The sequence below is a fragment of the Amblyomma americanum genome, chromosome 5 (genome assembly GCF_052857255.1).
Source record: "Amblyomma americanum isolate KBUSLIRL-KWMA chromosome 5, ASM5285725v1, whole genome shotgun sequence".
In the NCBI taxonomy this organism is placed as follows: domain Eukaryota; kingdom Metazoa; phylum Arthropoda; class Arachnida; order Ixodida; family Ixodidae; genus Amblyomma; species Amblyomma americanum.
This window is the reverse complement of record NC_135501.1, coordinates 198,436,164-198,462,743: the sequence shown is the minus strand read 5'-3', so window position 1 is coordinate 198,462,743 and position 26,580 is coordinate 198,436,164. Positions and strand designations below refer to the sequence as shown.

General features: G+C 48.1%; 1 protein-coding gene and 1 non-coding gene across 5 annotated transcripts in view; both read left to right on the top strand.

Annotated features, from left to right (window-relative positions):
* The window catches only part of Rtnl1 (reticulon), a 29,067-nt gene extending 4,910 nt beyond the window's left edge, over positions 1-24,157 (top strand). For 3 of the 4 annotated variants that reach the window (XM_077666423.1, XM_077666424.1, XM_077666425.1), the window contains 6 exons: positions 13,005-13,212; positions 15,517-15,655; positions 17,862-17,931; positions 19,488-19,534; positions 19,620-19,678; positions 22,407-24,157. In XM_077666423.1, the coding sequence (XP_077522549.1) occupies positions 13,005-13,212; positions 15,517-15,655; positions 17,862-17,931; positions 19,488-19,534; positions 19,620-19,678; positions 22,407-22,467 (584 nt within the window). In that variant the 3' untranslated portion in view covers positions 22,468-24,157. Of the gene's footprint in view, positions 1-2,797; positions 3,002-13,004; positions 13,213-15,516; positions 15,656-17,861; positions 17,932-19,487; positions 19,535-19,619; positions 19,679-22,406 lie in introns of those variants that run through there. The other variant, XM_077666426.1, reaches the window with a different exon arrangement.
* Positions 24,158-25,404: 1,247 nt separating this feature from the next.
* TRNAL-AAG (transfer RNA leucine (anticodon AAG)) lies at positions 25,405-25,486 on the top strand. Its single transcript has one exon. It is a non-coding gene; the product is annotated as a tRNA-Leu (tRNA).
* Positions 25,487-26,580: the final 1,094 nt, after the last annotated feature.

The following is a 26,580-nucleotide window of genomic DNA, read 5'->3' as shown; positions in this document are numbered from 1 at the left end:
CAGAGAGGCGGAAAAGAACGCGAGAAACGACCGTGACATTGGAGGAGCGGCAGCGTCGTCTTTTATTACATGCTGCAAGGACGGCCTCTGATCAGACACCCACGGCTAAGCCGCTTGAAAAAAGGCCGGAGTTTTGAACGAATGTCGGACGCCTCGTGCGCGTTGGGGGAAAGTTCGTTCAGCGTTGGTTCTCTTGGTCGCCCGCAAAAGCGCAGAATCCACTTGGTGGGCCCCCCTAGAAACAGCTTCAGAGTGGAGCGATTTGACCTTTGGCGTCGACTCCTTTTTGTAGTTGCTTGCGACGAATAGCTTGCGATCGAAAATTTTCTTTCAAGGGCTTCAGGAGAAAGGAGATGAAATGTTATTTGTTTCTCCGGCTGGGCGTTCGAAACTTCTGCGAATGAAACGCTGGGAAATCCTCTTGTTTTATTGCAGTGATTCATGGTGTCAGTGGAGAAAATGTGTAACTTTTATCTGGTTTGGGAGGTTCTTTACCCAGGTACCACAGAGAGGTTACAACAATGTTACTTTTTGTTTCGGGCCAGCGTTAATACATTGTGTCCTTTTTTCTGACGTTTGTGGAATATTACGAATGAGATTGGGATATATGCAGCTTTCACTAAAATCATAACGTAACCTTGCAAGACCGGACCTGTCAGCTGTGATTTGCAATCAACATTTTGCAAAAAGCATTGGAAGACATGCCCTCCACAACCAGTACGTACATACAACACTTCAAAACACATGCACCTGCTAACAGATATACAGTCCTGACCGGTGAAATATCTTATAGTGGTTGTTGAGTAACATGGCAAGTTTTCTGACGAATTTGGTTGGCTTGTAGGCTGTGCATGCTATCTATTGCAGGCATTTAACTGCAAAGTTCTGTTAGCTGAAAAATAGCGTTATGCACAAATAGTGGGGATAAGTTTTGAGACGGCATGCTTGAAAATAGTGGCATTCCTGTTTTATGGTCTGATTTGAACATTCTAATAGCGTTAAAATTAGTGATATTTTTACCTATGATTTTAACGTAAAAAACATTTCAAACACATCATCGGTATAGTATTTCCCATACTAATATTTGCCACGCAACCTAATCTGTTATTTTTAACGTTAGCCTAGCGTTCCAATGCAATATGTTTTGTTACTGCAACTTACGAAGACTGAAGTAAAAAAAAAAAGCAAAGCATCAAGCAACTGTACTCCAAACACCGACTAACTACTTTAGTTATTCAACCTTCACCCCTTTGTTTCCTCGATTTTCATTCCGATTTGCTGAGATCTCTCAGAATTTGCGATTCTTTTTTCTCAGGTTCCTCCATTTATATCTCTGAGCCACTTGAGATAAAACTGGATGTTTTCTCCTGTTTGGATCTGCACCTAAACTGTGGCCAATCCCCCACCGAGGGTATGTGCCATCACTTCAGAGGCAAAAACGACGATTAACTACAACAAATCGCGTCTGGATATAGGGGCTCATAAAAAGTGATTTTCATGTGGACGTTTAATGACCGAGCTGTGGAAAAGGGCTGTTACTTTCCTGTTGCATCGTGTTTGTGAATGGCTCCACACCTCCATCCACAGTCCCACTTTAAACACATTCTTATCCCTGCTTCCTTCACATTTGAGCCTTATTCATTTATTATGGTTTCCGGGGCACAGCAGTGTGACAGTAATTGAGCGGCCCCTAAGCGGCCCCATGTTGCCTATCATCCCGGCTAGAGCCTATATTACAGCCATAGAGGTTTCGCCGACATACGTTTTTAAGCGCGCAAGACGCAGCACTTGTAACACCAGTGGACTATCAGCACCCGAGATATTCTTGGAGCAGGAAAGTTTGTCAATCTAGGCGGCTTGAAGTATCTCTGATGAGACTGCGCTGCCGTATCCCTCCTCTTAACTTTTTTCCACACAGGTCTGGTTTGGCACTATCTCCCCTCCGTGCATTTTGCTGTGAGCCTGAGTCTATGGATCATTTTTGGCTCTATTGTTGCCGTTTGACCTCTTTGAGAAGGTTGCTGGAGGAGTCCTTGCAGCATCTTGGCCTTAGTTTGAGCAGCCCACTCTTGCTGTCACTTGGCGCCACCACACTTGGGTTCACCCACAGCTCTGTTTGTACCGCTGTTAAAAATTTCTTGCTAGAATTTCATCGACTGCCTTGCTAAGGGTTGCAATATTTTCTATCCATTATTACATTTTGACCTAATTATTCTTTTTTAATCCCTCTTTTTATTATTATTACTTTTTATCAGAACTCTTATCCATTTTCTGTCCATGCCCTTCTTGAGGTAGAATCCACCGTTGCTGCTCTCCCGCGTGCGTTTCTTTTTCCTTTACCGTGTAAAGGTCCCGATCCTTGGCCGATCCCCTTGCGTGGGCATGTGCCATCTTTTGAAAGGCTCACACCACCACCTCCATTGTTTCTTTCTCGCTAATTTTATAACCTTTGTGCATTGTCGGCCTGTCTCGAAATCGGGCACCAGTAACCATTTTCGAGTCCTCAAGCGGCCGTTTTGTTTATGCCGAAGAAGAGAAAAATGAATTAGGCTTAAGGAATTTGGCGGGCCTCCCCCCCCTGCCACGGTCGCATGGCCGAGGGTCGACGTCCTTACACTTGGTCTTCGCCGCCTGGTCTCCGCTGTCGTCGCACGAAATCACAGCGGCACGCACCGCTCGGCCACCACTTGTTTCTCGCGGCGTCTCAATTCCTGCAGCTTCCTTTCCTCTCTCTCCCTTCACCTTCTCATCCTTTCTTGTCACGCTTCTTCTTTTTCTGCTTCCTTCTCGCGCCTCTGTCCTCCTCCTCTTCTCATTTCTCCTCCGTCGTGTCTCCTCCACCGTTCCTGTTCTGCCGTCCGAAGCTGCTGCTGGTGTACTACACGAGCCCCGCCACGAACCGTGTCTTCTCTCTTTTGCTCGGCGAGAATGGGCCGAAGGCGCGACACGACCGGTGCGGGCGCTTCGGGCGACGGGCCGCCCAGGCCGGACGAGACCCAGCGTAAGCCTTTCTTCCTATTCACCCCTCTCATCGTCTGCGTGTTTCGTTTGGAGATGCGCGAAAGAATTTTCCGCTTCCCCCGAAACCACACAGCCGTCAACGTTCTTCTGCGAGTGCTTTCTTCCGTGCTTTCGCTCGGGTAGTTCGTCGAAAGCGATAACTGCGCGTTTGGTTCGAGCCTGGTTGCCCCGTCTAATAACCGCGTGTGACGTAGGTGTTATTACGCGGTCTGCCGTCGCCTAACAATGCTTCGCTTTCTATTCTTCACCGGTGCGGTTCTCGAAAACTCGCGTCTTCCCCCCCTCCCGTGCCTCCTGGAACAGGTTATGGGTTTTCGTTCCGAACAGGTCCGTGCAGAGCACTTTCGCTCGCGTGGAGCCGTTTGCAGCCCCTTCACGGCCACCTTTTTGGTCACTTTTGGATCGTCCGAGTCGTCTTTTGACGAGCTCCTCGCGTCTACTTGGACGTTAACATGCGAACTTCGAGTGACCTCCTGTGTTGAGCGGAGGCTGGCGTTCTCGTTTGTGGCCGTATGGCGGCCGACCGATGGCTGGTATAGCGTTGGTTCCGTAATCGCACCTGGCTGTGCTTTAGCACGGTACTACGTGGCCGCAGCTCGGCTGTAAATCCTAGCACGCCCGAGCAGGCAGCAACTGGCGATCGAGTCCCGTGGGTCTGCGGCGGCGACGGTCGGCACGTGTGCCACGTTGGATGCACGCTGGCGCTCTTCAGTGCCGTTGCATTTTTTGTTCTTGTTACCTGGGGAACGCGTGCACCTGCTGCGGTGACCTGAGGCGTGACGTTTTGGGTGGAGGGGAGACCGCGGTGTAATTTAATCGAAGCATAGTTGCGCCGGATATTTTGTGGAGGTTAGTTTTTGTTTCGTGTATTTTCCGTTCGATTAGCCTTAACGTGTGCAGCGTGTAGGCGATCTGTCCCGTGTGTAGCAGAGCAGCTTCCGGGATGTGCAGATGATTTCTATGCTAACCGCTGCAATTTATGCCGGATGTATCAATGGCGGCTAATAAGTTTCAAATTGCAATTTCACTGTTGCATATTTTTTTTTTCCGGTCCAGCTGCATGTACAGAAGAGTCGCTTCCTGCTGAAAGACATCTGGGGGCTTTTTACTGGGTCGGAGCTTTTTTACAGCGCTCGTAGTGTGTTTGCGTTTTTTTTTTACAAAATCATTTACAATGAATTCGCTTCAACTGATTTGACACTTGTCCTATCTGTATATCAGAGACTGCATGCTGCATGAGTGCACAGGCGAGCTCGGTCTCAAATTTCAGTTCGCAGATTGATTGCTCTGCTTTTCGTCTAGCTGAGCTGATGTTGCTAAAAGGATGCGGGGTTTGTAATTCAGGTTGGACGTAGCACAAAAATGAAGGAATTGAACATGTGGCCGTAAAACAATTATGGGATGTGCGATGGCCATACACGCCTACTCAGCACATTGGCACCTGTTTTCTGGAGCGAACGGCTCAAATTGGCTTACATTGATGACTAGATGCAGTGCAGACCAGCCTCCGCGAAAAACATGCATCTACGCGCAAGTGCTTTGCCTTATCGAGTGTCACAGTGTTGTGCTTGGAGAGCCTTTCTGCATTTATGGCTATCGCTAAGCAATTGTGCATACTTCTTGATGGTTCGCTCAAATATTTTTTTTTATTCTTGCCCACTACAATTTCATTCACATGGATGTTCCTTACAGGCTGATCAGTACCCCTGGAAGCTCATTTTAGTAGTGCAGTTAGTTTAACTCATTTTTGAAAATATTTGCATCCTCTTTTTCATCTACATTTGGGTTTAGCAGCACTACTGCAAACTTTGCACATTTGCACCAAGGAGGACATATTCGCCATACATACTCTTTCTTCTGCCACCACGGTGGCTCAGTGATCATGGCGCTTGGCTGCTGACCCGAAAGACGCGGGTTCGATCCCGGCCGTGGCGGTCGAATTTTGATGGAGGCGAAATTTTAGAGGCCCATGTACTGTATGATTTCAGCGCACGTTAAAGAACCCCAGGTAGTCGAAATTTCCGGAGACCTTCACTACGGCGTCCCTCATAGCCTGTTGCAAAAGGGTTGCAAGCCCCAAGGGTAGCGTTGGCCTGGCGGCCTGGGGCAAAGCTGGAAACATCCGAAGGTCCCGGCAAAGGATGAGTCGACTGGCAACAGAACAACTTGTTTATTCTGGCATCGCCAAAAGAGCAGCCGGTCAGGGCGACCACGTTACTCGAAGGAAGGAATCGAAGTCTCTCGTTGGCGTCCGGGGCAGCTCTCTTTATACCCACGGAGTCGAGGGCAAGAAGGAACGGCTTGGGAAGAGGCGTCCGATACGGCGACGCTTGAACATGTCCAGGCGTGACGGGCGCGTCCGCCGGGCCGGCGCCGGTCAGACCTCCTCGCCTCCCAGTTGGGGAGCTCCTCTCCCCGGCTGCCGCGCTTTGACAAGCGTGGGCACCAACATGCACACACACACGCACGCACGCACGACGACACGTGGCACTGAAACCTGCCTGGACGCGCTTGGCGGGAGGCGTTGCGTTGCGGCAGCGCTGAACGGGTCCAAATGACCGCCGCTTTGAACGAAGCCCCGGCGTCCGTTGCATCCGCGCCGGCTATACCGCGCGTCGTAGCCGAAACGTAACAGACCGCCCCGCCGGGGGAAGGAGATCCCGATGGTCAGGGGACTGCATCCGCTGTCCAGAGGGATGTCGCTCGATGATGCTCGTAATCGAAACCGGTCGTCCCTCGACGTTGCTTGAGCGCAGCGCACAGAGAAGGCCTCGTTCTCGGGTTCAGGATCACATAGGACACTGCAAAGTCACTTCGGGAGAGTTGCCATTTTTGTGCTCGTTCCCAGCAAGCGTTAGAACTACGCCGAAACGCAACCGCTCAGTCAGCAAGCACGAGACAACCCTCACTAAGCTCTGCCAGGCTCTTTCCCCTTTTATACTACTGCCTAGTTCCTCACAGTAGTCCAGCAGCACTCAGAACGCGTCCACAAATTGGAAAATTGCACTAGAAAGCACATAATCACTTTGAAACACTAAACAAAAGCAATATGTTAAAAATCCTGCCTCAGGAAGAAAACATCAGTAACAAACAACTTTGAGGCGGATTCCTACGTTAGGGGCTTCGACTTAAGCCATCGGCGTTACCGTTGAGACTCCCCTTTTTGTAACGCACCTCAAAGGAATATTGTTGCAAAGCGAGGCTCCAGCGCAGGAGGCGGCCATTTTTGGGAGAGATGGTCTGCAGCCATTGGAGAGGGCAGTGATCCGTCTCAATGATAAACCTCGAGCCGGCTAGGTAGCATGACAATTTCTGAACGGCCCACACGAGACACGCACACTCTTTCTCGGTGGCGCTGTACGCCTGCTCACGACAGGTCAGCTTACGACTAGCATACAGGACGGGGTGTTCCACTTCTCCATTGTCCCTTTGGCACAGTACAACGCCCATGCCTCGCTCACTAGCATCGCACTGAACAACGAACCCTTTTGTATAGTCTGGCGATCGTAGCACAGGCTGGCTTGTTAGGGCGCTCTTTAGGGCGCTAAAAGCTCTTTCCTTTGTCTCGCTCCAGACGACTGTTTGGGGCTCTTTTTTTCTTAGAGCATCCGTCAGGGGAGCCGCGATATCGGAGTACCTGGGGATGTACCTCTGATAGTAGCCGGCGACACCTAAGAACGACCGAATATCGGTCTTCGTGCGCGGTTGCGGGAAGTCTCGCACAGCGGCCACCTTTATTTCAGAGGGGCGGCGACGACCCTGTCCAATCACGTGACCGAGGTAGACAACCTCGGCCTGTGCTAATTGGCACTTGGGAGCTTTGACTGTCAAGCCCGCTTCGCGCAGGCGGGTTAGCACTGCCCGCAAGTGTGCCATATGCTCAGACCAGGAGGCGGAGAATATCGCTACGTCGTCTAAATACGGTAAAGCGAATTCTTCCTGTCCCCGCAACACTTTGTCCATGAGGCTTGAAAAGCAGTATGGCGCGTTCTTCAAACCAAAACTCAAAACTTTAGGACGGAATGTTCCCATTGGTGAAATGAACGCCGCATACCTACTAGCCTCTTCTGTAAGTGGAACCTGCCAATAACCCCTGACAAGATCTAGGGTGGAAATAAACTGAGCGCTACTAACTTTCTCAAGGCGCTCCTCGATGTTAGGGATCGGATAAATTTGATCCTTAGTAATGGAATTAAGCCTGCGGTAGTCGACGCAAGGACGAGGTTCCTTGCCCGGTACCTCAACTAAAATCAAAGGGGAGGTATAATCACTCTCACCCGCCTCAATAACACCGAGCTGTAGCATTTTCTTTACCTCAGCCTCCATAATATCGCGCTGGCGGGGTGACACCCGGTACGCCTTGGATCGTACTGGCTCTGGGGAGGTAAGTTCTATATCATGAGTAAGGACAGAAGTCCTACCAGGCCTCTCAGAGAACTGACCTTGAAACTCTTGTAAGAGTTGGTGTAGTTCGGTTTTCTGCTCAGGCGACAGCGGTGCTTTAATGATTAAGTCACTAATGACCTGATCAGTGTCTTCCCTGTTCGTCACTGAGCTTAGTCCCGGAAGCTCGACCGGAACCTCTTCTAACTTTCCCGTGTCGGGCATTTCCTCTCCAGTACCTGGTGCCTTCAACGCTACAGGCTCAATTTTATTCAGTTCGGACGTGCTCTGAATATCCGCTTGCTGCACCTCCGACCCTTTCTCATTGTTCGACCACGTCGGCCCCGCAACTACCGCCTTTGCAGCGAGCTCCCGAACTCTCGATCTGGTTAAGGCCTGAACGCTAGCCTCACTAAACAAAAGCCCCTTCTCGCGCAGGAGGTGATCGGACCTGTTCGAAAATAGGTACGGGTACTGGGGGGGCAGCCTAGATGACACTACGGCCTCAGTCTCAAGTGCTCCGAAAGGTCCTTCAATAAGCACTTTTGCTACGGGCAGACACACGCTATGAGCTTCCACGGCTTGCTTGATCCATGCGCACTCGCCCGTGAACATATCGGGTTCTACGTAAGAGGGGTGAACTACATCCATTGTAGCTGCGGAATCACGAAGCACTCGGCACTCTTTCCTGTTCACGAGGAAGTCTCGCATGTAAGGCTCGAGAAGCTTCATGTTCTCGTCAGTGCTACATAATGACAAACACACGACTTCTCTTTTTGTTTCTGGACACTGCGCCGAAAAGTGACCCGGCTTCTGGCACGTATAACACACGCGCGCTTGCCTCCTCTCGAACCGCTTTCTGCGTTCGGCTTCGGCTGCCGCCGTCTCCTTACGTTCGGTAGGACTGCTTTCACTCGCATCCGCACTACGTGTGTCCCCCCTTGCTCTCATGGGTGTGAACTTCGGCCTCTCAGACTTGGAGCCAAATTCACCCTTTTGACCGTCCCTAGCTCCGCGAGCCCGACGCGTCACAAACTCCTCGGCTAGCTCGGCGGCTTTAGCCACTGTACTAACGTCTGGCCTATCCAAGACCCAGTACCGCACGTTCTCAGGTAACCGACTGTAAAACTGTTCCAGCCCGAAACACTGCAGAATTTTCTCGTGGTCACCAAACGCTTTCTCTTCTTTGAGCCACTCCTGCATGTTTGACATAAGCCTGTAGGCAAACTCTGTATATGACTCATTTCTGCCTTTTTCATTTTCCCGAAACTTCCGACGGAACGCCTCCGCTGACAGCCTGTACTTTTTTAGCAGACTCGATTTCACTTGGTCGAAATCCTCTGCCTCCTCTCTCTTCAAGCGAGCGACTACGTCGGCCGCCTCGCCGGGTAACAAAGTGAGCAAGCGCTGTGGCCACGTTTCCCGAGAGAACCCCTGCTTCTCGCACGTTCGCTCAAAGTTAACCAGGAACAAACCAATGTCCTCTCCAAGCTTAAACGGCCGCATCAGGTCAGTCATTTTGAACGATAACCGTTCTCCTGCACCGTGTGCGTGACTTCCATTACGAGCGCGTTCCATCTCTACCTCGAGACGCTTCATTTCCAAAGCGTGTTGACGGTCGCGCTCTTCTTTATGTTCGCGCTCGTCTTTCTCTTTTTGCTCCCTCTCCTCAATGGTCTCAATGCATTCCGACAGCTCGTCATCCTCAGCCTCCAACTCAAGAATAGCCCTTAGCATTTCTGGTTTTCTGAGTTTGTCTGAGACATCCAGACCCAACTCTCTTGCAAGCTCCAGCAATTTCGGTTTGCGCAACGACTTCAAATCCATGGCTGCTCCGAATGCTGCTATCTCTACTGCCTACTATTGTCTTGCCGCAAACTAACCCGGCAGCAACGACAACACAATTACCAGCTCTGTTTCTGACACTAACAAAAGCCTGGCAAAACTCAGAAGAAGAAAGTCCCGCACTCACCAAACCTCGCAGCCAAGAATTCAGCGCAGTCGTTCCGCTGCAGGCAACCAGTCATCACACAGGGCTCGTTGCACTGCTCCCGGATGGTCGTTGTGCTGCTCAGCATACAGTTGACCGCATATCTTCGCTGCTGGCCTCCGTTGTCGGGATCTCACCGCTGGCAACCAGTTGTTGCAAAAGGGTTGCAAGCCCCAAGGGTAGCGTTGGCCTGGCGGCCTGGGGCAAAGCTGGAAACATCCGAAGGTCCCGGCAAAGGATGAGTCGACTGGCAACAGAACAACTTGTTTATTCTGGCATCGCCAAAAGAGCAGCCGGTCAGGGCGACCACGTTACTCGAAGGAAGGAATCGAAGTCTCTCGTTGGCGTCCGGGGCAGCTCTCTTTATACCCACGGAGTCGAGGGCAAGAAGGAACGGCTTGGGAAGAGGCGTCCGATACGGCGACGCTTGAACATGTCCAGGCGTGACGGGCGCGTCCGCCGGGCCGGCGCCGGTCAGACCTCCTCGCCTCCCAGTTGGGGAGCTCCTCTCCCCGGCTGCCGCGCTTTGACAAGCGTGGGCACCAACGTGCACACACACACACACGCACGCACGACGACACGTGGCACTGAAACCTGCCTGGACGCGCTTGGCGGGAGGCGTTGCGGCAGCGCTGAACGGGTCCAAATGACCGCCGCTTTGAACGAAGCCCCGGCGTCCGTTGCATCCGCGCCGGCTATACCGCGCATCGTAGCCGAAACGTAACAAGCCTTAGTCGCTTTGAGACGTTAAACCCCGTAAACCACATCAATCACTCACTTTATTTTGTAGCTGGGTTTGGTATACTCCATTTCATATTTGGCACGCAACATTGGGGAGCCTGCCCAAGCGATCGAATTTCGATGGAGGCAAAATTCTAGAGGCCTGTGTACTGTGTGATGTCAGTGCATGTTAAAGAACCCCAGGTAGTCGAAATTTCCGGAGCGTCCCTCATAGCCTTAGTTGCTTTGGGACGTTAAACCCCGTAAACCACACCAAACACTCGTTTTCTTCTGTAGCTGGGTTTGGTATACTCTGTTGCGTATTTGGCGTGCAACATTGGGGAGCCTACCCAAGCGATCGAATTTCGATGGAGGCAAAATTCTAGAGGCCTGTGTACTGTGCAATGTCAGCGCACGTTAAAGAACCCCAGGTAGTCGAAATTTCCGGAGCACTTCAGTACGGCGTCCCTCATAGCCTTAGTCTCTTTGGGACGTTAAAACTGTATAAACCAAACCAAGCAAGCAGTGCACCCGCAAAAGCCATGATTCACTGTTGCTTTTACGAAGAGGCTGTGACTATTTTAATAAAAAAAAAGTGGTAAATGATTACAATAATCGATAATGCAGAATTTGAGTGCAGCTAGCTCTTCACACGCCACCTGCCCCCACAGGAAAGTGGCGTGTTACGCTCCTAACCACCCTCCAGGATATTCCTGTGGCAGCCACATTCCTCCGTACTTGCCGTGGCAGGTGGCGTTTCGCTCTGCTACTACCTGCCACTTGTCAGCTGACGGCCACCTTCCAGGCGACATTTCTCTCTGGTGCTCGAACAGCCGGTTACTCGGGACTAGATGTAGAATGCAGGAACGGACGCCTAAGAGTTGCACTGTAAAACACGAAACAGTATAAAACGACACATTTGGCATTCAAGTCATTGACAAGGCAGTCAAGCATTCAGTTATAGAGCCGTCTGATTACAATTTTCGCTGGGGGTGAACTTGTTTTTGGGCATGGATGGATTCTGAGCAAAAAGTTGTGCCAGCTGTGTACTTCTCTACCGTATCAGTATTACTCTTGAGGTTTCGTTGAGGGGCTGGGTCAAAACATGTTAAGAGTTAAAGCGAAGAGCGGGACGTTGTATGTTGTTGTACTTGTGATTTGTCAAAACGAAAGAGGGTGCTCTGTTGCGCATATGAACTACTTTTTGAGTGCGGGTTTAACCAGCAGGAAGAGGTGTGCTAGCTTCGGCAACGTTGGACGCCGTGCACGAAAACAAGCACATGACTCCTCGTGTGACCACTTGCAGGGGGCGCCTATGCTGGATCTCACTTGCCCGCGCGGATTCTAAATTTGCCCGTCTGAGAAGGGTGCTTACTAGTGCATGCTGACAGGTCACATCTGCTTTGTCTGTATGACATGTAGGGTCCGCGAGACCTGGGCCATTTCCTCGCAGCAGATTTTATTAGCCGCAGAATGGTACTATTACTCTTGTTTTAGGCAGCAGGCCATCTAGATTTTTTGCTGCTGTTATGTCTGTGTGCCATTGCCCAGTGTCTCTTATGCAGGTACCTAGAAGACATCCTTCGACTATGTTCTGTTCAGTTAGCTAGATTCTTTACACCTTAATACTTGTCTGCGTAGTTCTTGTGCAGTGAGCATCTCAGTGAGATGGCGAAACAAGGGAGCATGTTGGGTGTGGAATTTTACGGGATAGCGTAAGGAGCTCGTTCTGCTGAAAACTTGGCGTTGCTAGTCACCCTGCGTCAGTGGAAAAAAAATCCTGGAAGTGTCAAATAAAGGAAACAAATTGGGCACAGGTCCAAATAAAACCAAAATTGTTAAATAGGTTTCTCTAATGTAGGTATTTTGGCATGTAGAAGTAATTCATTAAAAGAAATTAGACGGCATTAGGGTTCGAACCCAGGCCCTCTGCATGCCAGGCGGGCATGCAAAGCATAGGCCACGAAGGGCCAAATGTGTGTGTGACTCAGTAATGTGTGTTTGGGATGTGTACTAATGTTACAGGAATAAAAAGATAAATATAAATATGCTAATTAGGCTCCAGAAATTTGCGGAACGAAAAGGGGGTGTTATGGTGCTTCATTGCACTAAAATAAATGGTGTGTACTTGCATGAGTATGTAGTGGCATAGTATGTCATGCATTGTAACCTAGGTAATGATTGGCAATCTGTGATTATTGATTGGTAATCGATAATTGTAATAGATAATTGGGATTGATACTTGGTAATTAAATGCGCTATATGATTGGTAATTGATACTTGTGATTTCGAAAGCCGCTGCTATCACATCTACTCTTACGGCGAAGCTTAAGCGTCCTCCCAGTTTTTTTTTTTTTTTTTTTCATTTCTTACACTGTCAGCCAGAATAGTGTGAGCATTATTGGCTTGCTCATCCAGCTTTGGGCTATCATTCCTACATGTTCAAATGTGGAACAAGTGTGTTAAGGGTCTTGGCTGACGCTTAATTGTGCTGCCTTGCATGTGTTTGCATCTTTCGCAAGTTCGTATCTTTCTTGCATCAGGACGCTTGCACTCTCAATGTGAAGACAGGCTTGAAGTGCCTCAATTGTCTTTGCATTGCATCATTTGAGGAGCCACCATTTTTAAATGTATGGATAAGAATAAGATTGTGTATTGCTTTGGTTCAGGCCAACCTAAACTAAAGCCTTAATTTAATGGAGGCCTTAGCACAAGAGCATTGATGCTTACAGTGCAAGGGAAAACCCTTCTCATTTTCTGGGCGCTTTTTCTCTCTCTCTCTCTCTCTCTAAAGGCCACCAGTAATGTAGATGGAAGATGTGAGCTGGTGTAATACTTTCTGAGCATGTCCTAAACCGGCCCCTTTTTTTTTTTCCTGCACGCTCTGCAGTGGAGGAGCTTTTGTACTGGCGGCAGCCCAAGAAGAGTGGCCTCGTCTTCGGAGTGGTGCTGGCAGTGCTACTGTCACTGACCTGTTTCTCTCTGATCAGCGTGGTCGCCTACCTGGCCCTGTTCACCCTTGCGGTGGCCATCTGCTTCCGCGTCTACCGCAATGTGCTCCAGGCAGTCCAGAAGTCCTCCGAGGGACACCCCTTCAAGTGAGGCCCCTGCCTACCTGCTGGATGCATGTGTCTTATGGGCAGTTAATGTGCTGTAGAGAGGCTTGCTGATGTGGTGCAGTAGAGTCGTCAGTCCAGTTTTTGTTGTTAAATCGATTCTATGGCTCTTTCTGGCTATTTTGAGGTTTTTCCAGCTGAAAAAGATGCATTTATTGAAGTGAATGGTTGTGTATTGTAGCCTTTGAGATCTGCACCCCAAAGTTTACTTACAAAATTTGCTGATGATGGAGACACCTGCATATCATTTTTTGGCTTTTTCTAAATTATAAAAGCTTTGTTTTCAATGCAAGTGGTGTCTATCGTTACAATGCAGTAATCTGTCGATAACAGGACAACTTCAGTTTTCTGCTTAAAGCTAGTTTTGCTTGTAATATTCTGCTAAAACGCGTTATTGGGCTAGTTGGTGCATTGCATTAAGGAAAATAAAAGCCAGCGAAAAGAAGATGCACTCTGGAAAATGGGAAGACAACTGGACAAGGGCTGGAGTACAGACTATTTAACAGATTGGGGCTCAAATATAGGTATACAGGGCATTTAGTCGAATAACCATTGCACAATCACCATCCCTTTTGCCCATTCGTCATGGAAGAAATGTAAAAAAATAAAATTACTGATGCTGCATTCACCTTCTATTTTCCATGGGTACCTCACACCTACCGTTGCCTAATCCCAGTGCAGAAAATCTTTCCTTTAGCAGGTAATCATTGCAAAAGCAGAGTCGTTAACAATAAAACAACATGAAGGGAAACTTTCAGTGCCAAACAAACCAAACCACATCAAGCAGAACTGAATTTCCTTCTTCGAAAACAAATGTGGCTGTTTCCTCTCAAGGTCATGTGATTATAAAAAATGTTCCTTGAAGGCAACTTCTCTTCTTCGTAGGGTAACATAACAGTCACTACGACATGCATCACCTCTTTGCATTCAGAAAGGCCTCAAGTACTTCTCTAGCCATCTTATCGAGACTCCTAACCAGAATCCTGATACCATGAAGCACCGGCTCACGTTTGCACTAAGGGGAGAATTCAACCCTGTTCCCTTTTCTAATGATTTATGGTGCTTTCGTGCGGGGTCGTTGATACACCAGACCCGTTTTGGCTTATATGGACCTGTCCACACATCAGTGGTATTTTATACACAACGCCAACCGCACAGTCCACAAAGGGCTTGCACGCCTCTTTTCGCACGGCTGTGACGGCTTTTTTGACGGCTGTGACGTCAATGAATGCTTTTGTGTCACATGAGGGGAAACCGTCCATATAATCGCTAGTTCATCGTTTTAATTAACTGCAGTGCTGAAGCCAGCCTTTCTCAAGTGCCGGAACGACAGCGAATGTTGAAGCAGTAATTGCAGTTTTTTCATGTCTCATGTGACCTGTAAGCACATGTTGATGTCACAGTCCTCATTCAGCTGTTGAAAGCGAAATAGTTGTTATAAATTATTTAGCAGTCGTACGAGAGTACCAGGTGGTAATCCATGTATAATAATGCCTTACGTATCATTACAAATCAAAACATGCACCCAAAAGTTAGGTGTCCATATTCCTTTAATACAATATATGATTGTATTTAAACAAGTGTCTCTTGAAAGAAATATAGGCGGAAAGTTTCATTTGGAAAAGAAACAGCAGATGGCTTGGTTTCTGAAGGGGTAGCTTCACTATACATAATTTTCGTGCTGTAAATTAAACCAGCCACGGAACACAAAGTGTTGCCTATAGTCACTGCAGTGGCTCAGTGGTTATAGGGCTTGGCAGCCGACCCAGAAGACAGGGGTTCGAGTCCAGCTGCAGTGGTCTCATTTTGATGGAGGTGAAATGCTAGAGGTCTCTGTACTGCGCAATGGTGGTGCACCCCAGGTGGTTAAAATTATCTGGAGCCCTCCACTGCGGCGTCCCTCAAATCCTGGGCCGCTTTGGGACATTAAACCCCATAAACCAAACCAAACAAGGTTGTCTATGCTTGTCAAGGTCTGTACTGGCATTGAGTGTGAATGTAGGCTTGTACTAGTGTGCTTTTTTGGGAACCAATTACCTAATGGCAACAGTCCACAAACATGCAATTGAAGAGTGGGGAACTTTCAAAAGTAAACCGTTTCCTCGGAAAGGTTGCGCCTACATGTGACAAGTCTGATCTTGCAAGCGTGCCTGTAGTAGTGAATCCTGAAGGAATCAAATGCAAGTACCTTTGGGGAGCGTCGTTCTGGTGAACTTTTAGTAGAGAATGGGAAGCGAGTTGGGTTGGTGGTGCTAGGCACTGAGTGCGACGGTCCCTCTTCCCCAGAGAGTACCTGGATAAGGACCTGACGTTGCCCAAGGAGCGTGTGCATGAGACGGTGGACACGGTCGTCAAGCATGTGGATCAGCTGGTGGTTCGCCTGCGCAGCCTCTTCCTGGTCGAGGACCTGGTCGACTCACTAAAGGTGGGCCTCCTTGCTGCATTATCGCATGCTTCTAGTGCCTGGGTCACATTTTATACCCGTTGGCTTGTACCGGTGCCCATTTTCTCCTACAATAAGCACACAAATAAGTTGACGATTAAGCATAAACTTGTGGCATGGTCCCAGCCGGCTCATGTCTTGCACCTTGCGAAGGAAAACTCTGCGGTTTTTCTAGGCACATCTTACTCCCATGCCGTTTCAAGCGAAAGTCCCTCACTCGACCGATTTCATTTTGGGTCATTTCGTTGTCTTGTGCGCTTGTTGGTTTGCAGCATCACTTGCTTGATGTGCACAATAAAAGTTGCCTAACACTGGGCTGCATTCAGTTAACCAGGTTGTTCTGCTTGCGTCAGATACTGAAGGCACACCTTGACAAAAAGGTACAAGGCGCTGACACGTATTTATGCTGTAAACATCGTTTTTTTTTGTTGCTGCTTATTAGGCTGCAAACACACTGTTGGTGACCTCAGCTTCCCATGAGTGCAGATGTTCAGCATGCCATATACAGTAGAACCTCGATGTTGTGTCATCAGCAGCAGCAGCAGCATCCTGACTACACCCACTGCAGGGCAAAGGCCTCTTCCATGTCTCTCCAATTAACTCTGTTCTGTGTCAGCTGCAGCCACCATGTTCCCGCAAACTTCTTAATCTCATCCGCCCACCTACCTGTCTGCCGCCCCTTTTGTGCTTGCCTTGGAATCCATTCAGTTTTAAGGACTATCGGTTATCTTGCCTTCGCATTATATGTCCTGCCTAAGCCCATTTCTTCCTCTTGATTTCGACAAGGATGCCATTAACCCGCGTTTTGTTTTTTCACTAATGCGACTCTCACTGAGTGTCAAAAAATTTTCGTATCCAAAACGAACGAAGTCAGCATTCAGAAGCACTGGAAATGCATTCACTCAGCTCTGTTTATGGCTGATAGGATTTATAGTTATGGCCGTGCACCACCGTTAATTTGCAGTTTTGGAGATCGTTAACTCGTTATGTGCACCACGCAACTGGCATTCATGCGGTTGGCGATGTGCTGGCTGGGCACTGTCGCTCGTTGTCTGAAATGCGTACCACAAGACTGGCAATTACGCCATCAGTGATGTGCAGGCATCGCACTTGGTGCTCGAGGGTTCGATCGCGGCTGACATGTTCATATTATCTTTAGTGGCGTGGTAGTGCGGGAGACTATTTGGAATATCTGAACCTCTTCACATTGTACGCAATTCTTCTGGCCAGGGAATTTCACATATTCATGTCAGCTGTGATCACATCATTGAGAGTCTACTGTATTTTCCATAAGAAAGGCAAATGCGTACGCAAGAGACACCACATTCTTCTCATTATGTGTACGCAAACGGTAAAAGTACGAGCGCAGCGTTTTGTCAACACTTGCATATCGGGCACACATGCAGCGCCCCACGGCAGTCACCGAGGACGTGCAAATTCAGCCTTATAAAGCAGTGCTTCCTCTAGGCACAACCTTATTGGGCACTTCATGTGCCTGACACCGGAAACCTTTCGTTTCATGCCCCATTGCATACATGCAAATGCTCGTCATTGTGTTCAAGCTAAAAGAGTGCAATTGCATACACCGTGCCATTACCATGGAAGCACAAATATTCGTTTCTCTAGGCTTGGGCATGACTAAATTGTTACTGTCTCATAATGGGTGAATACTTGCCACTTGTTTTTCAGAAAGCCCGATACACCAGAGAATGCCAACGAACTCACCGGCAGTGCAGAAACCATGACGAATTACCTTGAAAGCGAGTGGCTTGCATTTTAATGACTCATTTTGCGGAATGAGTTGATCCCTAAGGTTAGGGAAATAGCAGTAGATTAAGGAACAGAATGCAAGTTGCTGAACTTATTTGCTAGCTTCAGTGTACGGGCAACCAGGCCCAGGTGTCTCAAACGTGAAGCGTGCACCCCGTGAAGGCTTCTCTTACGGCCCATCCCTCTGGGCACACGCCAAGAGCATTAGAGCGGCCCGCTGGGTGGTGCCCCGCGCAGCCGTCGTTCAATCTCTAGCCAGCGTGCTTTCTTTCCACAATGCTCTCATTTTGCTGGCTTTCATTGACTGGAGCACCCTCCCTTTGTTGCATGTGGTAGGTGAAGAGAGGCCCTCAATAAGGGGATTGTGTGCTGGGCAGGGTAGAAATTAATTTAAGACTGGCTTTTCTGTCTTGTGCAGCTTGCTCTCCTGTTCTGGGTGCTGACCTATGTGGGATCCTGGTTCAATGGGATGACCCTCATCATCTTGGGTGAGTATCTCAGAGCCAGCTACTGTGCATTGTGTTTAGCAGAGCTTTTTCAGCCCAGGCCTTTTGTTGTTGGCTTCTGACCTTCAAGGTTTTCAGCTTTGCAGTGTGATCATAAGACTTGTCTCCCTACCTTCATCATCTGCTGTGAATGGTGGAAGCTCTGATGGGTTTGATGCAGCCGTCCTTTTTGGAGGTTTGAGTATGGGGAAGCATTGTCGCAAGCGCCAGCTGGATCTGTGTGCAGAAAGGGGCTGATGGCAGCACAGCTCCTTTTGGTATATGCCTAGTTACACTCAAAATGGCAGGCATCAAAAATGTCCCATAGAGTTGCACTATTTTTTTTTCCTGGTTCATACATTCCCGGATAACACTATTTCCTGGCTACTATGTTTAAAATCTCGACAAATTTTGGTCTTATGATATATTTATCGACGAACCGCACATGTGCTAACATACATACAAGTGGGCCAAACATGAGGGCACTCTACATGAGCTAAAATGCAGCGGCAGTCACCCGATGTTGTGGCTTCTCTGCAGTGCATAGGTTCAAAGGGGCGAAGCACCAAAAATAAAAATGAAATAAATTACATACTAACATTTGGGAGAGCTGTTTTTGTTGGGACGCAAGGTGAAGAGGAGAAATGCTGTGGCTTCTTTGCAGTGCATAAGGGCAAAGGGGGTGAAGAATCTGATCCGCAATGGTGTGCTCTTAAATATGAGCAGGCAGAGTCTAGAGAATGCAGCATGAAGAGCTGGGACAGTTGGCTGCCATAGTGGCTTCCCTGCAATGCGATAATGCAAGGAGGCAAAGCACCCAAAGACATTGTAGAAGGCATCACAATTTGCCATTGCCATTGGTACAACGGCAGCTGCCGCAATGGCTCAGTGGTTGTGGTGCTCGGCTGTTGACCCAAAAGACGCGTGTTCGATCCCAGCTGCGGTGGTCGCATTTGGATGGAGGCAAAATGCTAGAGGCCCGTGTACTTTGCGATGCCAGTGTGTGTTGAAGAAGCTCACGTACTTCAAATCATTCGGAGCCCCCCACTACAACGTCCCTCATAGCCAGAGTCGTTTTTGGGACTTTAAACCCTATAAAGCCAAATCAGGCCATTGGCGGATCGAATGTGTTGTGAAGTTTCTTCCACACTAAGGACAACGAAAACGCAAAAGGAAATCTACTGGCACTAGGTACCAAGCTTCCCGTTTCTAATCGGCATGTTTGATTAAATCAGTCAATTTAAAAGTAAGGCTCATCCAACATTTAAATTACTGAAAATTGGGCAGCCTGAATCATGCATTTTCCTAGATAATACATTTCTTTTTCTTTTCTCACTGAAAAAAAAAAAGTGCATATCTACAAGGTTTTACTGTAATCAGGCCCCTTTTTGTACATATAGATGCCAGTGTGATGGTGGTTCTTTGAAATTCCACCTTCTGTAATTTCTACATTTTTGCTGCTTAGACGAATGTGCAGCCAGGCTGAAAGTAACTTGCCACTTGCTTGCTTGTAGTGCGTTGCTAATTCTGCTGATTTCCCCGTTTTTTCTTCTATGCAGCCTATGTTGCTGCCTTCACGCTCCCCAAGGTCTACGAGACCTACAAGGTTTGTGGCCCTTGTGCACATCTCCATTTTCTCTATGTGAGATTGGCTGTCGGAAAGCTCATTGTGAGTGTGTTTGGCTTTGCAGACGGAGATTGACCAGTACGTGGGCTTGGCCAGGACGCACGTGGGCAATGTGATTGGAACGTGAGTGTCCGCGCGTTTTTTCTACTTGACTTTGGCTTGCCTGTATTGGGTGCACCTGTAGTGTGCTGTGCATCCAGATTCAAGGCGTACAGTAAACTTCCATTACCTCTGTTATGTTTGTCGTTGTTTGAGGGACTTGGAAGTGGACCAGCCCAGTCGAGAGCACAAGTCGGCCTGGTGTGTTTATTCAGGTTGTAAGGTTAAGTTCGTGCAACACAGGTGGAAAAAGCTGTGAAATTTCAGGTTAGGTGAGAGTGCAGCGGTAGTGCAACAGGGGAAGAAGCAGTGATGTTCTTGTGCACATGGATAACAAACTAGACCCGGTTGCTAAAGTGGCTCAGTGGTTGTGGTGCTCGGCTGCTGACCCGAAAGATGCAGATTTTATCTCGGATGCGGCGGTCGCATTTTGATGGAGTTAAAAAACTAGAGGCCTGTATACTGTACGCTGTCGGCGCATATTAAGGAATCCCAGGTGGTCGTAATTATCCGGAGCTCTCCAGTGCGCCCCTCATAGCCCGAGTTGCTTTGGGACATCAAACCCTATAAACCAGATCAAACTGGACCTTGCATATCTCAGAATATGAGCCAAGTTTAAAGTTTCTCATATCACACAGTAAACTTGAATAGGCACTGTGTTTGTCATGCCAATTTCAAAAGGTTCCCCTGGCAAAATTCAGATATCTGAAATCGGTCCTCGGAGGGCAGAAAAGGGGCTTGCGCGATCTACGTGCCATTGCTGTGAGCCGTACCGTCGATCCAGGATATATTGAATTATTGTTCGTAGAGGACAGTTTAGACATTCCTTCGACAATCTCATGCCGAAGTATAGCACTACTGTTTGCGTTTAGTGAACTCTTGTTCACCAGAGCATTCAGTATATTAAACGGCATGGTGCGTCGGCGCGTGTCACTTCTGCAAATAAAGCCCTGGTGATCACTTTTCGCGCACAGGAAATGGTAGACTAAGTGGCCTTGGGCGCGTGCTGGCAGCGCTGTGGTCTATTACTTCTCATAAACTCGGCAGCAGATACCCCTCTATTCTTGCTTCTGGCTTATAGATAAGCTCTTCTATTGTCACTTCTATATATTATATTATCTTTTATGTATTGAACTATTTTTAATGTGATAGCATTAGAGCCCAACTGTCCATGTCCTGGAGTAGACATCTTATGCGGCAGTTATGTGGTAATCGCGAAGTTCATAGATGAAGGTAGCGTGTTCCCACAACATAATTTTTCCTCGGGTTCCTTCCCCCCCCCCCCCCCCCCCCCTCCCCCTTTTTGCTTTGTTTGGTTGATTCGAAAGCCTGGTCAATTTGAATACTTCTCGCAGTCCTAATGGCTTTGAATTAATAAGGTTTTACTGTTGTGAATCTCTTAACACCTCTACCTCTTGAGTAGTGGCTTCATCTGAGGCACGGCAGAAATCGTGGCCACTTCCATCATTGTGTTATGACAGCAATTGCATACTTGTCTTCGTCTCTTTTTTTTTCACCTTGCACTGCTGTGTGGGAATCCTTTTATTGCAATTAATACTCAATTTGTGTACTGGAGTTTGCATTACAAAATAAAGATACCAGACAGTTTGTTTTTGCAATCCTTGATCGGTACACTGAAAGTGTTGTAGTACTTCGATCATCTGGAGCCTTTGTTTACTTCAAAATTTTTCACCCATTTTTTTCAGCTTTGATGTATAAAGGACTTTTTTTGTATGCAGTGGCTATTGGGAATGGGTGTGCAGCGTCTGAGATCAGGTCTATGGTATGGGGTAATGCCGTGTGCACAGTCACATGACTACAGGGGAAAGTTGTGCAGTTTTCTCTGATGTGTGCTAGCTGCAATATTTACTCTGGTCTGGGACATGGCTTGAGCCTATCTTGGTGCCTTTATTTTGCAAACCGGTAGTGCTCAGAGTTGCTTTGTGGTGCCGACTGGTTAGGTTTTCTGGAGCACCGGCAAGGAATTTAAAACAGCTAAAGCAGCTTGGCAGAAGAGTGTGCACCATCGTGGATTTTTCTCCTGCATTTGCCGCGGTGGCTCAGTGGTTAGGGCGCTCGGCTACTGATCCGGAGTTCCCGGGTTCGAACCCTACCGCGGCGGCTGCGTTTTTATGGAGGAAAAACGCGCTAAGGCGCCCGTGTCCTGTGCGATGTCAGTGCACGTTAAAGATCCCCATTTCCCGAGCCCTCCGCTACGGCACGTCTTCCTTCCTTTCTTCTTTCACTCCCTCCTTTACCCTTCCCTTATGGCGGGGTTCAGGTGTCTGCGGAAATGTGAGACAGATACTGCGTCATTTCCTTTCCTCCCCAAAACAATTATTATTATTTGGTGGTTGGTTGTCCAGGGTGCACAAAGCTTTGTCTGGGTCACGTGATCTTGACTCAGCTGCATAGAGGAGTGAAATCTGATAGCAACTGTTTTTTCTTATTGGTGTAATGCACTCATGTCCATGTTGCTTTTACGTTTGCCTATCTGAAACTTGCACGCAAGGTTTTTCGATACCCAAGAGGTCTGGTTAGATGTAGCATGAACTAGAGTACCCAGGTGCACATCGTACTTGTCTGCATTAGGTGACGAGGTGAAGACATTTATGATGGGGAAATAGGGAGAGCTGATGCCTGTAAAGAGGGGCCTAGAACTACGCAGAAATCTGTTCCTGGCGAGGGCATGTAGAGGGGCTCTGTTCAGCGCTGTTGAGATAACCTGTACTGTGCCTTTGGTTGCACCCAGGATCAAGTCCAAGATCCCCATCGGTCATCACCAGCAGGCCCAGAGGCCTAAGGAAGAGTGAAAAAAAAGAAGAGGCCGCTGCCTGTTCTCTTGTCCTCCCCAGCGCAAATCGATTCCAAGTTGTTCCAAGAGAGCCACAAGAGGACAATGCTTTTTCTTCTTTTTTTTTCCTCCCCTCTCATCCAAGTTTTTTTTTTCCCCTCCTAAAGAGCAGTGACATCTTGGACCTGTGATTGTGTGAAAGGGAGATCAACTTGTTTTTTTTTTCTTGTCTTGCAAAAAAAAGGGGGGGCCTGCAGCCCCTGCGGCCGTGATGTGGTCTGGTTTTACCTTTCTTAACACTTGTGAAATATTTCTTCCACTTTCCTCTGATCGTTGGATTGGCTGATTAGCCAGTGATGCAGTGAGTTTCCCTGTTCCTTCAGACTTGTCTTGTTGGAGTTGTTTTCAGTGTTTGTCGTTTGTTCAGGGTGGAAAGTTGTAAGCGATTGCACTGCTATCTTTTCTCATTTCTTTTCGTTTCAAACCTTTCTTTTTTTTCCCCCGACAAATTGTGGTTTTCTCAGAGGCATGATTTGACTGACTTTTCGATTCTCTTGCCGAACATGGAGGACCATATTTGCCGATTGTGTAGCCAGCATATACATAAAATTTTTAGCGGCACGCCTATTGTATTTTTAAGGTTCAAAGGGGGGAAAAAGTGAGCTCTCAGGTCGGGTACATGGGAGGACGCCAGCATTTAGAAATGCAAGTGGCCATTGCTTCTGTTCAGATACTATACTTAATGCACAAGTTGCCTAGCAAAAAGCAGCTCTGAAGCTTGTGCTTGCTGGCTTTTTTTTTCTCCTTTGCACAGAGTGCAGTTGTGTTGTTGCTGCTGCTATTATATAGGGGTACCGCACAGATTGTCCGGTTTGTTTTTTCTTGAAATGCTGTGAAGTGTGTACCTGCCTCATTACAGTGTGCGGCAATCTCCCCACACTAGGGTTGAAAGGCACGTGTCCAGTTGTCTCGACTGCTGTTCTTTTTTTTTTTTTTCTCAGCAGTGTTCATAGCTGCCACCTATCAATGCAAAACAGTTGTAATTGCTGTGCTGTTGGCATAGGTGTGGGGAGGTTGCCTGTGTTGTGTCCGCAGTTATCGTTTTAAAACGTTTTTCTTCCGACTTGTAACCAATGAGCCCTTGTATAATGTAAGTGCTGTTTTCTGAGTTCTCACGGGCTGGGGAATCAGGGGCTGGGGGGCCGGGGGTTACCTTCAGGACTTTCGTTATCACGTGTGTCTGTGTGTGTTGACATGGGGGGTGCTTTGAGGAAAGGAGAAGCCAGTAATTGTGGCGGACCTGCGATGACAAACCACTTTGTTCCACATCTGGAGGTCAGATGAAAAAAAAGCCATGTGCGACGAGTGTTCATGCTTGCAGCATTGTGTGTTACATAACGTTGTTGCTGAGTGTAGAGGGAAGAGGAAGGGAGGGGACAATGTTGCATTGAAAGTGGATTGAGCTCTTATTGCTTTGAGTGTTTTCATAAAGGCTTTTTCTAACCACTGCAGTTAGCGCGACCTGTATTCCTCTGGGCTGTTGTGACCCTCTCACTCCGCCTGTTTGCAGCACATATTTATTGCATCGAGGACGTTGGACCTGTGCACTTTTCTACATTCGTGTTCAGGAGGTGTGGTTTCGTCGTCCAGTGTAGTAGTTCCGTTCTTCGTTGGAAACTACAATAAAGCATTCCCCTAGACCGCCCCCACCCTGGTGTGTTTCCTTCTAGTTCTTAAACCTGAAAAACTTGGTTGTGGCCTGATGAGTGCCTTGCTCGAAGTAACAGTGGGGCTGCATAGATTTTGCCACTGTTGTCGATCGAGTATGGTTGAGAGTGGTCTCTGCCCAATTGTCAGAAAACAGTTGCTTGATGTTTTGGAATCCCTACGGGTTCCTTATTTGTTCACAAAGAAGAACCGGCCGAGTAACGGTGATGTGATGTGTTGGCAAAGCATATTTCCGGTGTACATATACCGGAGACTTGCATAGAGTTTTACCGGATGATATCCAGACGCCTACGATTCGTCCTGCCCCTTCTGTGCAGCAGTTAGCACACACACTTACACAGTTTGGGAATGTCGAGAAAACAAGATTTGGACAGCAATCCCGATCCGACATATGATCGCTGCGAGGCAAACCTTCATGGCCACAGTCCCCTCGACCAGAAATCGCTAGTTGAGAGGGGCCGGATTATGATGGCGACCAATGGGTTCTACTGAACCAATCCAGTATTTATGCTCTTAATAATTTCCTCTTCCTCACCGGCTGCGCATGCGCAATGGCATGGGATGGCCTAGCCAGGGCCACTGTGTGCGCGCAGTAGGCGTCCTGTCGGTCTGTGTACGTCTGCGCTAGACCGTCTCCGCTACGCTAATTCTTTAAAGCCGTTTGAAACGGGGCCTTGATCGGAAACTGCTTGTTTAATAGGTTTTGATATGGATCATACGTGCAAAGTTTCGGCACTGGTGGTTTGTACGAGCCCGAGTTCGTGGGGTCCGGCAAAATGGTATGTCTGGTACCATAACGGGCAGAAGGTCGTTTGGCGCGTAAAAATCGATTTAGGGGCATCGAGGGTGCCCGTTGTAGATAAGTGTCTGCCCACCGAGGAGGCTGCCACTGCTAAACGTTAACCGTGAAGCCAGTGCTTGAATGAAGGTGCATCCGATCCCCGGGACGAAAAGCCAACTTAACGGAAAGCACGCTGAGCGAAACTACCACCACCTAGAAGACTAAACTCGCGGACTCGTTTCAGCTGTTTCCAGCAGCGATGTAAAACTGTAAGGCCAAATAACGAACAAAAGCAGCCCAAGGTATGTAGTACGTTCCTGAAATGAGCAGTGCGTATGCAAGCAACAAGAAACCCGCCCATGAATCATTTTTTTTTTTAATCAGCTCAGTGAAACAAAAGCGCGACAATAGCTTTATGAGATTTTATTTTTGCATCCTGTATCGTGTGGTAGCGTGGCCGAGCGGTCTAAGGCGCTGGTTTAAGGCACCAGTCTCTTCGGGGGCGTGGGTTCGAATCCCACCGCTGCCAATAGTTTTTTTTTTCTTTTTTAAATCGTCATTCAATTATTACGATGAATAGCTTAAAAAGTCAGCCGTGGTCGAAACATCATCGCAGGGAAAAGAGCGGGCAAGCGCATGTTTTGTACATCAGTGCGTTGAACCGCGCGTGCCTTGGTAAGTAACGTGTACGCTTTTAGTCACCCGTGTAAAAATTGGACTGTCGCCTGCAAAAGCTTTGGTCGCCTTGTGTTTCACATGACTTGATCGGCAACTGTAGTAAAGGTACGAAATGTAGCATTTCTAGAGATCATATAAAGCGGCTCCACAGCTGGTGGTCGTACTTGCATAGAAACTCTTCAGGTGCAAAAATCAGCCGTCACTCGCCGGCGGCTCGCCTGCAAGCGATGGTCGTGACTGCATGCTGTTTAAAACATTAGACGTGCTGCCTGTGCAGTCGGCCGTGACTGGCGGCATGAGCAATGGAGAGTACATAAAGCATGCATAACTGGCAACTCTGGTAAAGGTGCCAGTACTAGAGTATACTAGAATTCTAGTACACGATTACTTGTACAGTACACTAGTACATGGTCGCGAGAGGCCGCCTTATGCTTAAACTTTAAAACAAAGTGCTCAGGCAAAGAATTGAGGAACTTTATATTACATATACGACCATATTTCTACGTAGTAACTTTATTTTTATATGGGTAAATAATAGCAGACAGTTCTTTGTCTTTTTTTTTTATGGTAGCTTTTTTCGTCTGCTCGAGCAGACGACGAGCAGTCGTGACGATGGGCAGTATGCTCGCCGTTTTTAAAACTCCCAAGATAACAATCTAGCCATTAAACTTGACTTCTAAGTGTGCCGTTAGCTAGGGAAACACGAATGTACACGTGGTTCGATGCCGCAATATACAGTTGCCTTGAAATACATACTTCAAGTGCGAGGTGCTCTGGGGAGTACGTCTCAGTTTCTCCACTACATATTCGTGTTCTGAACATGCTGATCAGTTGGTCTGAAAGCCGCAGGTAGCGTAATGTTCTCCTAATCTCCTTCTTCTGTTTTGTTATGCTTAATTGGTTGTTGTTGTTTTTCGTGGGGGGGGGGGGGGGGGGGGCAGTTTC